General features: G+C 43.9%; 1 protein-coding gene across 3 annotated transcripts in view; it reads right to left on the reverse strand.

Moving 5' to 3' along the window:
• DPF3 (double PHD fingers 3) overlaps window positions 1–16,330 on the reverse strand; it is a gene marked incomplete at both ends in the record, with an annotated part of 172,852 nt that overhangs the window by 54,366 nt on the left and 102,156 nt on the right. For 2 of the 3 annotated variants that reach the window (XM_084263873.1, XM_084263874.1), the window contains 2 exons: window positions 3,166–3,261; window positions 7,898–8,025. In XM_084263873.1, coding sequence (XP_084119999.1) covers window positions 3,166–3,261; window positions 7,898–8,025 — 224 coding nt within the window. Of the gene's footprint in view, window positions 1–2,105; window positions 2,145–3,165; window positions 3,262–7,897; window positions 8,026–16,330 lie in introns of all 3 variants that reach the window. The other variant, XM_084263872.1, reaches the window with a different exon arrangement.

Here is a 16,330-nt window from a genome sequence, read left to right on the forward strand (position 1 = left end):
ACAGCAACAACTGTTTGGTGGAAGCTACTTTGCTGACCATATCGCATACAAACATCTTACTAGTCTGCAATATTTTCTCTCTGACTGCCAGCTCTGTAAACCCCCTCTGAGCTATGAAATCAATCCCAGGCTAGTTCCTTTCTTCCCTCACTACTGCGAAATGTACTGCAAGCTGAATTTTGGTCCATGGCAGCTCCTATCAACCCTCAACTCATCAGAGAGTCTTCACAGAAAGAAGTGATTGGCCCTTAGTAAATATTTCTGCTGGTACCCGGCTTAGGATCCAATTTCCCTATCCTACCAGCTCCATTGGCTTTTCCAGGCTGTGAAAATTCTGTGAAGTATTACTTTTGTCACCAGTCGGTAGGACTGACTCTGCTTACACTCTGAGAACAGATAGATTGAGCAAGAAGGTACTATTTTTACATAGGCACCTTTCAGAATAGGACGGTAATTTAAGGTCTGTTGCTCAGAGTTTCGCTAGTCTTACAGCCAGCTGTTTCCCTTCAAACTGTTCTCCACAGAAACACAAGGTTGTCTCATGACCACACGTCAGATACACTTTTTCATGCACTGAACACACAGGGGGAGATTTCTCAAGTCAATGACTTTCAATGGGACTTGGGTTCCTAAATATCTTTAGTGCCTTTGAAATTGTCCCATGGGATATTCAGCTGACAAGCAGACAATCTGTACAGGTACAGCTGCATTCTTCTCCTATCTCCCAGCAAACTATCCTTCCCAGCTCCTACCATCTTCTCCCTGTCCAGCAAAGATGCTAAAAAAGTTCCTTCTGTAAACCCATCTCTTGGGCCTCTGGTGCCTTTCCCAACGCTCCCACAATTTCAGGGCTAGCCTTGAGGAGGTAGTAAACCAAGTAGCTGGCCCAGAGGCGGGAAACTGCATGTCCCATGCCTGCTGTCAGCACTCCAGTCTGTTGAAAGCAGTCACCCATGACTGCCTTCATTCTCCTCATGGGATGCAGCAAAGACTATGAGACTTGACGTGTGAGGCCTGGAAGCCATGGCACAGCAGCCTTGAAGCAGCCCTGAAGCAGCCAGAGAAAGTAGCCAGAGGGACAGATGGAGAGTCCAGGATTAAAAATAAAACCATGCTGTAGGGAAAGGAAGGGTCATGTGCAATTTGGAAAGTCCAGCACAGTAATTCTGTCGCATTAATCCTGCATCAATGCTGTCAGCCCTTCTCATTCGTTCTCTGAATCCCCAAAGGCCACGCTCCTCAGGATCTAGTTTCCTATGCATGTCCTTCCCCTCTTCTGCCCTCTAAAAATACCGTGACCAACTCCTTCCCAGAAACAAAGTGCTGCCCAGGTTTCATGTCCCCTAACTCCAAATCCTTGGTCCCAATTCCCTGCACTGGCTCAGGCTCATGTCAGAAACGGGCTGCTTGAAGAGTGGCAAAACACTCGTGACCAGATGCAATTCAGGCTGCAAGCCAGGCTTACCAGTTTTCAACAGCTAGGGAATCTGGCCCTAATTTTGAAATCCTAATTTATACCACATTTTGCTTTGGTTATTGATGCCATCTAATAAAAAATGAATATTGCTCAAAGTATCTGGCACTCTTCAGACTTCCCTTTTTTGCACTGAATGAAGGCAGGGCACTAGGAGGGCAGGAATTAGTTGCAAGAAACCAGGCAAGAGATCCTGCTGCTCCTGTACTTAGTTGGGGAATGACTCTAGGGCAGAAAACAAGGCGTAAATTTATGCTTCAAAATGAACAGGACATAAAGTACCCTTCAATTCCTTTCTCTAGAGTAGCAGAGAAAAAGCAACGGGGTTAGTCTGAAGAATTCCTGAACAGGGGAGTAAAACCTTGCCCATAACAGCAACTTCAGGACTCAGCTTGTGTAGGCCTGGGATATATGAATACATCAAGTTCCCTTCTCTTGAGCAGTGTACTTCTTTCAGCTGTTCCCTCTTTCACTCACCCTAACCAGCATGCACAGTTTACGTGACAGCAGCTTATTAGAAAAGAGTTGTTAGCCTGGAATATTAGCTGATCGCTCCAGTCAAGCTTGTGTGCACGTATCGATACTAACTCCTGGTTTTGGTTACTGGTTCATACAAATTTCTGAAACTTACATTTTTCTGGAAAATTTTTTTCCAGGTGGGGGTCTTTGGCTAAGAAAGAAAGAAAGAAAGAAACTGGTTCAGGTGATTTTGAGAATAAGGAAGGTGAAATATATACTTATCCAACTATTAAAGTGCTTTTGATCTTTATATTAAAGGACTTAAGCTCCAAAATAAAGAGGAGCAGAAAACTGAAACAACACAACAACAGAAGAAACCAAAAGAGGGGGTCTGATGCATAAGTACATTGCAAGTATTCAATGTGGTTTCACGTCTCTCTCATTTAAAAGTTCTTATATCCTGCTTGTTCAGCCTAAAACGTGGCCCTTCTTGCTTGACTCCTGCAAACACATCCAAAGGTACTTGCATAGCTCCTGTGCCCCTGCAGCATCTGCTGGAGCCAAAGAGAGATGAAAATGCTTGAAGCTTCTGAGAACTGTGCTCACATTCATTTAGATGCCTATCTTACGGGGCCCCAGTTGAAAATGTTGATTCCAGGTTTTAAAATATTGGTCTCATTACTTAACTGGTGCCCTGCAGAGATCATGAAAAGACGTCTTAGGATAAAATATTGCTCATTTTAAGCAAATGGAAGATTTGCCACGGGCTCAAGAGGGCCAGTGTCAGCCACAACATGCTACCTTGGAGAAAGCGGTAAACATATTAATACAGTTCCAGTTACTTTTATTAATTTTTCTCTTTTTTTGGCTATCATTACTGACTTTGTTGCTTTTCAGTAATTAGTAACTGTTTTAAAGCGAGAGCCTTGCAATAGCAGGATGTCATCATAATTGTTACACTTTACATTGCAATTGTAAATACAACACCATAAAAATAAATTTACCCTGAATTTTTACTCTTAAAATACTCTTTTTTTCTTGATAATTCACAAAAACAAACTAGCGGGAAAAAAAAAAACCTAAAAAAAATCTGTGACCGCATGACTGAAAATTACCTACAGCATTATCACTATCATACATCCATAGATACACATTTTGCATATGTGACAAATGCACACCAGAAAGTAGAGCTTTGTTTCCTTCCTTTCCATTCCAGTAAAGTCTCCACCTACCCGTCCTCTAGGCCTGTTCTTTCGTTTTGGAATATCTTCTTCCAAATCCTCTTCCTCGTTCACTTCATCTGCATTTTCATCATTTTCTAAAACCCTCTGTGGTTGAACAACAAACGGAATGGTTAGAAGAAAAGAAAATGACACATAGAACCAACTGCTGCTCTTTACCACAGAGACTGCAGGTTATTAAATTACAGTTGATTAATGGTATAATGCCAAATCAGAACCCAAAGCCCCTACTTCTTTCTGTTAAAGCAAAATTTGCTTTCCCTTCCACCCTCAGTTCTCCAGGGAGTTCTTATTAAAAAATACCACTGATATCAGTCAACTACAACAACAACAAAAAAAGGTTCCTAAGGAACAACAGCGGTATCACTGAGTGCCGATATCCCAAGACCAGATGAGTATGAGTATGCACAACTGCAGTCCCTGGCTGGGAAGCTGTTTGTGTGACTCTCTTCGCTTGGTTTCTTGCACTTTAAATTGTTTTGTTTTCCTCTAATGTTGAGAATGCACTTTAAGGCAACATTCGTCAGTGTTTTTTCTTCTTGGCAGCACAGAATTTTCCTTGTTTAGCAAAGAGAGAGAGAAAATTCCCCTATATATTCCAGCACATTTAGTGGATCTAGAAAGTAACGTCTTTCAGGGCTCACGCTACAAGTCCAGCTCTGGAGTCTGGAAGCAGGGGTCTTGCTGCATGAGAATGCTGAGGAAGTACAGGTCTCACTGAAGTTAATAGGAACAGCAGCAACAGTTTCTTCAAATAATTACTTAATAGGAATGGTAATTCATCATCACATAACTGTGAGATGCCCAGGCCAGGGAATTTCAATCCTTTTATCTTGGTCTTTTGAAATCTAAACTCCATAGAATCAAACTCAGGATGGCCAACCTGAAAATATGCACAAGTCAGACGTTGGGCATCGGCACAGAGAAAGGCAAAATAAGCCATCCCAACACCAATGAAATGAAATCAACAAAATCCCCTCAACCCTTGGCATGTCTTCCAGAAAGAGAGAAATGGACCCCAACCACACCAGTCATTCATGGTTCGGAGCCATTTCATAAGGGACTAATCTGGAATCGCTAACTCATTTTTGCCATGACACCAATCCACTTCAATTATGACATGCAGACACTTATGCAAATTCAAATCAGTGACTTGGAACTGATGTGGAGGTTTTTCAGTCTTTCACCGTATTTGTCCCTTCCCTATATTTTCTCCTTAGCAGCAATTTGAGTGCCAGCAGAGGGAGAACAGGAGCAAATCACAGTTGCTTTTTCCCCTTCCTACATAAGCACTCAACTCTGGATTTGGGGGAAAAAATACAACAGAAATTTCACTTTTAAAAAAAGCCTCTATCTGGAAGACCAACTATAAATATTTACTCTTAATTTTTCAGCTTGGTTTTTAAGACTAATACTGATCAGTGTCCCTTTCAAGAAGTAGAAGCAACTTTTAGAACATGGCAGAGGATGGAGTCTTCATCTGATTTTTGCTCCTCACATTTTTTTAATCTCAGGAGGCTATCATTTCACATAACTAGAGTACTAAATACTAGTACTAAATACTAGAGGGTGGAAAAGTTAAGCAAGTGCTAGTTCTACGTACACAAAATGTTTCTTCAAAACTCATGCAATTGCATTCCTCATTTGACTTTGAAAAGTCAACATCATTTAACAAGGCCAAGTGTAGAGTGCTGCACATGGGACACAACAACCCCATGCAGCACTACAGGCTTGGGGGAGACTGGCTGGAGAGCAGTCAGGCAGAGAAGGACCTGGGGATATTGGCTGACTGGAAGCTGAATATGAGCCAGCAGTGTGCCCAGGTGGCCAGGAAAGCCAATGGCATCCTGGCTTGTATCAGAAAGAGTGTGACCAGTAGGTCTGGGGAGGTGATTGTGCCCCTGTACTCGGCATTGGTGAGGTGGCACCTCGAGTGCTGCGTCCAGTTCTGGGCTCCTCACCATAAGAAGGACATTGAGGTCCTCGAGTGAGTCCAGAGAAGGGCAGCCAGGCTGGGGAAGGGGCTGGAGGGCAAATCCTCTGAGGAGCAGCTGAGGGAGCTGGGGCTGTTTAGCCTGGAGAAGAGGATGCTGAGGGGAGACCTTATCACCACCTACAACTACCTGACAGGAGGGTGTAGAGAGGTGGGCGATGATCTCTTCAGCCAGGGGACAGGAGATGGGACAAGGGGAAATGGCACAAATCTGCCCCAGGGCAGGGTCAGATTAGATGTTAGGAAAATGTTCTTCCCTGAAAGAGTTGTCAGGGCCTGGAACAGGCTGCCCAGGGAGGGGTTGAGTCACCATCCCTGGGTGTGTTTAACATATGTGTAGATGAGGTACTTGGGGATATGGTTTAGCATAGGACAGGAAAGGTTGGACTCGATGCTCTTAAGAGGTCTTTTCCAACCTTGTGATTCTGTCATTTGCTGTTAGAACAACATCATTTGCTCTTAGAAAACTGGAGCACTCGGAAAACGTTGTACATGAGCCGACTAGTGAGCTGTAAGAAAACACGCAACTTTACTGCTATGAATTTGTATTTAAGGTATCTCCAGAAAAGTGGGAAGTCTGCAACCATACTGTCTGTGGGAGGGCAGGAGTTAGTTTACAACAATCATACTACACAAGAGCAGTTAAGAGAAACATCACAAACCACTTTCTCAGTTTAAAATTGCAGCATTGATTTAAGGAAGAGATAAAAAGTAACCAAGTGTGAATTTGGCGACACTGCCAGGGTAATGACTTGACTTCTTGATAGAAGGGGCATAACCTTCCTGATGCATGGACAAAGGGCTATTCTAAGCCTTCTCCAGCAAACGATGGAGACCCATATTCAATACCATTTTACTGCAGGGCAAAATCCTCAGCCCTGTTAAATACCAGCCGTATCTCAGGTCCCAGTGACAGCCTGTACTAAGCAGGGGCAACCCCGACTCTTTTAGCAAAGGAACGTGGGTTTTTTCCTATACCATCCTCCTAAAACAGCTTCCCCCTGGAGTGTACTTCGGTGCAGCTAAGCCCCAAGTCCTCTTCTCCTGACAGATACCCTGAGAGGCTGGCAAGTGGCTGGTACGAAGGTGGGAAGCACAACTATGTCCCACCCCTCCCTGCTCCCTCTTGACACCCCTTTTCCAAGTCAGGGCCCAGAAGAGCATGCAAAGGAACAAAAGGGAGATCTGCATTCTCCTATTTATCATAGGGGTAACGGGGGTGCTGCCAGGTGCCTAAGCACGCGCTGAAAGCTGGCTGCTCATAAAGGCTTCAGCAATCACTGTATAGGTTGAATCCAGATAAGTGCCATTTGAATCTCTCAGGATGTAACCTGCATCCAGATGACAGGTTGCAGGTGCAGCAGTTTAGCTGATTTTTTGGCATGTATTTTTGCACCCCCTTCCCTGGTCTGTGATGCCCAGACTTGAGTCAGTTCCACCGTCCTCTGAAGTCTCTTTCCTCAGACTGCTGCTGGGGATAATTTGGGAGCTCAGATCACACACACAGCAACATCCAAAGGCACTTGATGATCTCATAAGGATGCTGCACCATGACTTCCTGCGACCTTGGAAGCAGGTATCAACAGAGCTTTAGGGCTCACAGCTTAATAGGCCCACATACGCTACTGAGGAAGGAAGCTCAGAGAGGACCTGAGCTTTTCCCCACTCCATGAGCGTGAGACCCTTCCTCTTGGACAGTGCTCCTTTACCTGTGTAACTGGGAATGGGAGACATAATATTGCTGCCCTCAAGTGTGAAATTTCTAGCAAATTGACCAGTAGGACTGAGCTCCAAGTGATAGAGATTTGATGCCCACACTCTTCCGTTTCATTTGGCATGGGGCTGCCCACTCAAAATTTTTACTAGTTTTAGGTATAGATCCAACAGGCTGTATCCCAGGCAAAGCTACCATGTTTGACACATCGCTCATGGCTCTTGATAAAAATCACTAATAGACTCAGGGAACAATGGTGTTTTAGCATCACCAAAGAGGTGTTGCTGCTTCCCTGGGAAAGGTCCACTTTCCAAGCAATTACAGATGTCTTTATCGTGTGACATCCCTTTATATAAGAACCTTCATATTAGCTGAATTCCTTCTGTGACAGACCCACAAATGCATTTCTACTTTTAATTGTTAAAGGATGAAATGGAATCTTAAGTATTAACTTTCAAATCATAAAACATGTGAAGAGGCAATATTTCTCCTATCTGCATCACTAATAATAACTGAGATAATTAAGATTGGAATATTTTTAGTTATTTATTTTGCTTATATACTTCCTGAAGGCTTCTCCATGTAAAAAAATCCCCACAAAACAGGCAAGGCAACAACATGTTTGTGTCTGAAGTCAGCAGCTATGAATCCAAAAATCAAATCCGTGTCCAAATTCCTGTTAAATATGAGGCACAAAAATTCAGTTTATGATGGGGACTCATCTCTGCCTGTCAGTTTTATATGTAATCATCTTAAAGTGCTGCAAAACAAATTCCAACACGGGGAGTCACCCAGAACACTGCCAAACGACCAGGATTCTTGTGACAGGAGAAGCATGTGAGATCCTGAGTTCATTTTGAGCATCACAGTGTAGCACAATGGTTTGATAACATTTTGACAGTAGAATGACACAACTATCAACAGATGCACTGTTCTGCCACAGGACAAGAGTTGCTAGGCTTAGAGACAAGTTGTAAAATCCAGCCCTGCTGTCAGGGCTCCGGGCTCTCCTTTACCTGGATTTCTTGTATAGTGTCTTCCTCTTTAGTGTCCGTTTTCTTCTCTATTCCCTCTCCACGCAGCAAGGCTTCCAGAGTTGTACTTTCTGAGGTGAACCCATCTTTTTTCAGAGGCAGATCAACTTCTGAAAAACAAAACACACCGACTTATGTGTCTCCCCCCAGACAGCTAACAAGAGGGAGGACAGAGATGACAAGTAGAAGACTGACAGACTTTCAAGCTTGTTTCCTTCTTCAAGAAAGAGTTCTACATGCTCTTCTTTTAACCACTAAGCATCTCCATATAGGATTCATTTCTATTATACTGAAAGCCTGGTATTGCTTTTTTCAATAGCTGTGTTTGCTTACTGAAAAAAAAGGCTGGGCATATTGTATCAGGAGGAAATACATGGGGAAAAAAAATCATTTTCCCTTATGTAAACTCTCTATGCTTTAAATAAAGAACAAACCCAGGGCTTTCTAGGATACCAAAATAAAAAATACAAAGATCTGATTTCCTGAAGCAGCAGAGTTTATGTCTATTTAGCAACTGGCATGGTTTATACCAGGGCCTGTTCCATATGTGGGGAAGCAGAAAGTGTGTGTGTATGGCCAACACTGAGAACTCAAACTGAAAAATCGAAGGGAAGCATCTTGAATTTTCAGGGAATATTGACTAGGTTAAAATCTTCCCTTTGTTTTAAATGGGCCTACACCGAAGAAGAAACACCAGCCAGCCCAGCTGTGAGTGCAGGATCGAGCCCGTAAAACAGGGCGAGCCCTGGTCACCACAGGAAGAGCCACGGGTTCTTCGAGGAAGCTTGATGCAACATGTGGCATGAGTAAAGGAACAGAGCCTTATTCCCCTTCCGAATGCTGCCACTAGATTGTGAGGCAGCGTGACAGACAGGCTGTTGATTTCAGCAAGATGTTAAAAGGGGAAAAATTCTGTTTTCCATATAGATCCTGGCCTCCACCTCACTCACACAGGTGTTCATTCAGAGCATCCTTACAGCAGGGAGACATCCCAAATGTCTCTCTACCTGGCCATGCCAAGATGTAGATTTCTCAAGTATTCCCTCCCTTCTAAAACAGATTCATTCCTCTAGGCCAATAGATTTATAAAGTAATAATGTACAGGATCAACGCTCACAAATCACCATCTGGTGTCCTTATTTCATAACTCTGTCCACTTCTCATCTGTTAGGACTATGTTGTGTTCCCCACTGCCTGAAGCTCCCTGCCTTTCTATCACTGTGAGTTGTAAACTCTGCAGGGAAGAAATCTGTGTGTTTATAAAGCCCCAAATCACTCCTGCAATCCCAATAATGAATGAACACTTCCACCTTGGACAGTAAAGTATAATCTGTTTCTTGGGGGCAATTGTGTCCCAGGAATACGTTTGTTCTATATATGAAAAACTCTAAGCCAGCAAATGAGTCAAGGTCCCTGATCAGTGCTTCCCCAACATGCTTGCTCAAGTCTTCTGAAGTGAGAGAGCATTGCTCAGCCAATAACCACAGAAAATCCAGCAAAAATTCCAGCAAAAGCTATTCTATTCATGGAGGGAAAGGCTGAGTATAAACCATGCAGAAAACCCAAACCACTGGGATTTTCAAAGGAAACTCCCAGAACAACCCACACAATGGGATGGGGTCAACTGTGAATTGATCCCCCTTCTCATCACAAGGAGGTCTATTCAATCAGGCCTCTGTTTTCAGCATTAAGCTCTGCACACCCACCACATTATGCCACCTTCCCCATCTTCTCCCTTACTTAAGCTATAAAAAAAGGCTGAGAAGTCAACAGAGATTCATACAGATTGAATTTCCCTGTATGAATGCCTAGCACCTCCCTCTGGATGCTAAATCCAGACATTTCAATAGAAAGAATGGATTTTAGACTTGATTTATGTGCAAATCCAGGCACTTGTATCTAAAGCCAGTAAGGAACATCCATAATCATCTCTGGCTGTGGGCTTGACTTGGTTTCAAAGTCCTACACTTAGGTGCAAAAGGGCATCTGCTCCTTATTTAGAACCTTGTGGGACTGCAAGACCCAGGGGGTCATCATACATTCAGCAGGAGAAGAAACTTCAAGCAAGCTCAAGGGCATCGGAAACCAAGATGTCTTCACTGTGACATGCTATGCCTTTCTCTGGATACCAGGACGCTCAGCAAACAAACACATTCAAAAGGGAATAAGCAAGGAAGGGGTGAGGGACAGGTAGAACATATATGAAAGCAAAACCATTTCTTGTTTGTCCAGCCGTACTGAATATTAAGTCAGAGGGAAAGGTAGGTTTTAAGGTCAAAAACCAGCAGCTGTCTTTAATAGACAGGCTTGTTTTGTGTGGCATTGCTGCTTCCCACCAGCAGCACTCCAGGAGACTTTTCATCCAGGACTCTCAGAGCATTTTTTAATTATTAGATTTAACATCACACTGACAAGGCGGTGTGAGGTCATACTTTTCTTCCCAGTTTACTGATGGGGAGATCGAATCAGCGAGAAGTTAAGCGAGGAGGAAATCCAGCAAAAAGAAACACAGGGCAGCTGCCTCCCATCTGCCCACTAAGCTCAACGCTATTCAACTCCTTCATTTTCCCCTCTGCTGGTAGCTTCCAGGAGTCCATTTTCACTCCGAAGTAGCTCTAGAAAGTGGGAAATGGCAGGTGCTGTCTTGCCCAGAATGTAAAATTTACAGTTTTAAAACCTACAAAGGTCCAGAGGCTACCTCTTAGTAATGAATTAAATCCTGGACATTAATCTGATCTTTCCTGGAAGATGACTAGTCAGTACAGGAGACAGTAATGAAGACAGTAAAATACATTTCCAAATCACTCTTTCCAATTTAATTCCTCAGGATTTTCCCATAAGAGTTCAAAGAGTCTATTTTTCTCTTGTACATTAAAGAAAACTGAGAAGCCAACTCAATGCATGAAATGTAGCTTTCACATCCAGGCCTTCCCTAGACCATGGGGACTGCTGTCCGGAATCAAGGTGGGGTCCCTTCCACCGTATCACCACCTACAATTAATTACCTGACAGGAGGGTGTAGAGAGGTGGGTGATGGTCTCTTTAGCCAGGAGACAGGACAAGGGGAAATGGCATGAAGCTGTCCCAGGGCAGGGTCAGGTTAGATGTTAGGAGAAAGTTCTTCCCTGAAAGAGTTGCCAGGGCCTGGAACAGGCTGCCCAGGGAGGGGGTTGAGTGACCGACCCCCAGATGTGTTTAAAAGATTGGCAGATGAGGTACTTAGGGATATGATTTAGGACAGGAATGGTTGGACTCAATGATCATAATGGTCTTTTCCAACCTAGTGATTCTGAAATTCTGTGACTTTGCCTTGTCAGACCTCTTTGAACTTCTTTCAATAATCTTCCCACCACTGCACCTGATATTTTTTCAGTGAAGCTACATTCTCCAATTACAATATTCTCTATATTACCCCTCAGGCAGTAGCCCAGCATGTCCAAGCTGGACACTGAGCACAATTAGCAACCTTGTAATAGGGACAAGAACTTCAGTAAGGAAGGTTTTGACCACACAGGTGACAAATCTACATGTCCATCCCACCACCTGCCCACCAAGCACATTCAGACATTGCCAGGAAGCGGGGCACAGACCTCCCTGAGCGCAGCAGCTCTTAAGTAACTTCATACCACACACAAATCTTGGAGGTTTCCAAGGTACTCCTTCTCTCCAGCTTGTTCACTACACAAGACTGAACCAAACCCCAGACCTTGCTTCACCAGCCATTAGACTTTTTCTGCAGTGAAAGTTCTTCATTTCAGTTTATTCTTTGTTTCATCTTTGATTCTATACATCTTGAACAAAGACAATGCTTGGTTTCTCTTTGGAGGCCTAACACATACCAAAGGTCTTCAAAAAGTCTAAGTGAATTCTCGACCCCTCTATCTATTAGTCCTTCACATATCATGTAAACAGTTTTAAGGAAGTAGTGAGATTTGCTTTTCCTTGTTAGGAAAAGAAAAATGAGACAGAGAAGTAGTCAGGACTTCCTACATCACCATTTCCCAGGTGCTTTACTGCTTATACCTAATTACCGTTTCAATCAATTTCTCCAACATTCATGTAGAATTTATGGGTCTTTAAATCCTTGAATCACTTCCAAATCCTTTTAAAATATAGGTATTAACATTTGGTAGCTAGTAATTGTTCTGAATTCTTTCTACTCTAAGTCCTAGCTAGTATCACAATCTCTTCTTTCACACATTGCCGTTTCAGAGAGCGTGATCTCTATTACAAGTAATAACTGCTGGTAAAGGCACTATAACTAAAAGCTTACTCTTTTATATCAAATTTTAAAGCCAGTGTTGCAAACCCAACAGCACCTGGTTAGTGTGGGAGGGGCCAGGAAACAGCGAGAACTTACTTCAGCAATGGAAGTGTCAAATCAACAGCAACCATCAATGAAAAAGGAAACGTTATTTAAAGAACTCTTCCTGCTTTAATAAACCAGGGCATTGTTGGTGCACAGCTAAATATTGTGCATATATTAGAAGCTAAATATGCGTGCATATAATTAAAATTGATGTTTCTTAACTTGGCAGAACCCCTTTCCTAGTGATTAAATGAACGTGGTTATTTCTGCTTTACCAGCTCAGCGCAGCAACCTCGCTATTTTATGAAGGTCCTTGGACCGCAGTGGGAGAATCTGAACAAGCACCCACGCCAGCATCATTCCTGTATCTGTTTTCCATTGAACTGCTGCCTCCAAAAGCCCTACAAAATGGTGGGCTTTTTTCAAGTTTCGATTCACCAAAAGAGCTGCAAATCCCTGTCCTTTAACATGCAGCATTTGGTTTACAAGGCGTTGGGAGCTAAGCAACTTTTCAGCGTCTCTTTGAAACATAAATTAAAAACAACCATCCCTTTTTCTATACAGCCCAATGTATTTGTTTTACAATGGATCATTTCCATCTCCACAGTAGCAGCTGCCACCCAAGCCATCATCTCTGTGCACTCGTAAGCAGCTCCATTTCCAGTTCTAATTGGGAACAGAGATACTTATTGGGTGAGTTCCAGCATGATCTATCACGCCAGAGACAGCTACTATGCAAACCAAAGCAATCCAGCTTCCAAAAACCCTCTTAGACAAACACCGACTTTGCACATAGGTCCTTGTGTTTTTTTGTTCCTGGGCACGGGTTTTTGAGAACCTAAAAAGTGCCAGAGGAAACTATATATTAATAGAGTCCATAAAGTGCTGTTTAAGAGGAATAAATCCAAGGATATTACCTTAATAACCGCTACCTCTTTAAAATCATAGAGGTGGTCTGAAAAAGCCACCTAATTCATGGCAAACAGAACTACTGCTGAGTGTACGCGGCCACTAAGCTCATTAAGAGGATGTGGCAGGATGTGTCTGAAAGTGCAGCGCAGTGGCTCAGCAAGCAATTAAATCCCATGACAGTTTAAAATGAGAATCTATCAGTGTCACGAGAGTGTGAAGCCTCAGCATCTCTGCCGTTCCCACCCCCAGCGTTTTATTTATGATGGCGTATTGGGAACATGGGAAGTCAAAAAGATTATAATGAAATATGCCATATAAAAACCAGATTAAGCCTGCTCTTCTTTGGGGAAATATGCAGAGAGAGAAGCTGTCTGTTAGCTGTCGAGTTTGCAAAAGATACCATCTTTTGGGATGGTGCTCTCTGCCAGCAGACAGAGTGCCCCAGGGGAAATGGTGGTGAAAAACCCAGACAAGCAGCATCCATCCATCCATCATACTCTCATCTCCACATCTCCAAGGCACAAATACACCGTTAGAGTGCAAAGGGTGGGGGCAGGGGGGATGGAATCCCTCAAGAAAGGAAGAGGAGACAATGCCTTACATGAATAGCTGGATTTTGTAGCTTTTCTGTGCATGCACAACCAGACTCTCCTCAGCTTGTTTGCTCGCTTGCTTGTTACATTCATGGCCAGGACAGTGGTTTGTTACCACCCTTGGAATGGATGCATTCACAGCAGTGGCCAGAACCAGGGAGGCTAAGGGTAGGGCTCCACGAGGCTTTTTTCGTAAGCGTGCCTCTGCCAGCCCAGTGCAGCATGGATCTTCACTCCTCCTGAAGATCTGGATCTTCAAACCCCTTATTTTACCACACCGCCTCCTTGCTACCCCAGGGGCTGATGTTCATGTTACACACTTCAGTCACAACCTTCTGCAGCCCCTTCTACCCCAGCCTGTTCTCCTAACACTCCTGCAGTCCTGCACCCATCCGATGCAAGCTGGCAATGCCAATTCTACACTTACAGCCCTCTCCAACCCTCTCCCACAGGATCTCCTGCCAGCCCAGCCCTAAGGCCTCCCCTGACACCCAACCACTGATAACACAGATTCTCACAGTGAGCCCAAAAAGCAAAAAGAATGCCCCTAGGGACCAGTAAACATCAAATTAACTTCATTTTTAATCCAAGCCAGACGCAACAAAGCCATGGCTATACTGGAGATTGTAAGGCTACTCCACTAATCCTTTGTCTCCCCCTCCAATCCCACCCTCAAGCCTCATGTATGTAATTGCACTCTCAAGGTGAACAGGGCCATGGTGAGAACAAGAATCTGGTCAAAGAGAATGATAAACTGGTTTTAGAAGCAAGACTACTTGAAAAGGAGGGAGCATTTGCTTCCTCAGGACAAACCATTCTGTATGGAAAGAACAGCTGGGAAGACTGTCTGCCATTAAGAGAAAACTCCTCTTCGGGCTGGAGCTGTGGGATCCTATAAAGCTCCAAAATGAATCCCACTAAACACTTGTTGCAAATTTTAGGCACTATGGAGGTTTGCTCTAGGAAGCACTTGGAGACTGAAAAATCCCAATGTCTCCATAGCACCTCTTCCTGCACGGACGCCAGTGTTGTTGGAAGGTTAGGGGAGAAAGTGAAGAGATGGAAGATGACAGAGAAAGCTTTGATATTGGGGGGTGTGAGGTGGTGGGGGTGTTGGACCCCTTCATTCTTCAGCCTGGGTTTAAACTGCAGGAAAATCAGAGGACAGCTTTGAGTTTTAAGACCAGGATCCAATGGAAAGGTTCTATCAGCCCCTAGCTAAAATACATCCCAGGAGGCAACAACACAACAAGAGGGAGAAATAAAGCTACAGAAAACAGCAGAGGCCCTCAAACATAAGGTTAAGCATTGTTTAGTTTAACCCATCATCAAAATGTGGACTTTACAAGCAGCTGTATTTCTTTGGCAGACTAGCATGCCTCTATAAAATCTCTCAATAAAAAAAACAGCCCTCCTGTCGGTTGTCTCTTGGAAGTTCTTTACAGATTTATTTCTCAGCACAGATATAAATCATTGTCACGTATAATATACTGTACCTGGTTCTCAAAGACTGCCAAATTACACTATCAGGCTAAATGCTGGATCAGGTAACTACCCTCAGGGCTCAAATCATAAAAGAATATCTCTATTCCATAACGTTATTCTAGCACTCTGCGTTCTGGTCACTCTTGCGTTTGTGCTCCAGACGAGCTCACACTACCCCAGGACTTTTGCAGCATCAGGCAACACCGTAGGTATATCAAGGGTTAGAGGCTGGGTAACTGATACAATTTAGGGAAAATTCCTGAGTACAAAGTCTTTCCCTTTGAGCTTCTGCATCACTCTATGAGGGGTTCTGGCCCGCTTGAAGTGAAAGAATAGCACGGCCTACCTATCTGCAAGTGGTCATACAGATACATTCACAGAGATGGATGGGCCTTTTGACCCATCAGAACAAGAATCTGATTATTGCCCAGCAATCAGACAGCTCTCACCCAACACCAGTCACCCCCACATAGCACACTCTGCCAATGGTAATGGGGAGCGGACCTCCGCTGCGATCAACTGTACTATTTCCATATGTGACAGCAGCACTGAATAAACCCCCTCATACCAAACACAAACTCATCCATAAATCATGCCTAAAACCAGCCATGCTGTAACCTTGCTGCAAATTCTGTGAGATTCTGCATAGCTTCTCCTCTTCCTTATCGAGGACAGTGGAGGGGATACCTTTAGTAACAGATAAATCTCTGTAATGCAGTTATCTCTCAACTGCAGTGCACAAGCATCCCAATTAATTCAGTCCGGGCCTAGCAGAGCCGGCACTAAGCCAGAGCTGATAAACCTGCCAAAGCCAATCTGAGTCCTGCAATGATTCTTGGGAGCCTGCTCTGCACTTTCTCGTGCTCTGGACGGAGGGGGGTGATTTGCTTGAGTGCAGTGTTCAGCTCTGCCTGGCTCCACACATGCTCACAGTGTGGCAACTCCTTTAATGAGGCCCTTCCAAAACCCAAAGCACTGGGGAGAAGGAAGAGGCTCCCAGTCAGCTCTGAAGGCATCGGCAAAGATGCAGCAGCGTTTGTTAGCACTGCTCAGCCAGGCGTCCCTGTCCCCATCCCACACCTTTATCTGCAAAGCTCCTACTTACAGAACGATATT

The sequence above is a fragment of the Gallinula chloropus genome, assembly GCF_964237585.1.
Source record: "Gallinula chloropus genome assembly, chromosome: 4".
NCBI classification, from domain to species: domain Eukaryota; kingdom Metazoa; phylum Chordata; class Aves; order Gruiformes; family Rallidae; genus Gallinula; species Gallinula chloropus.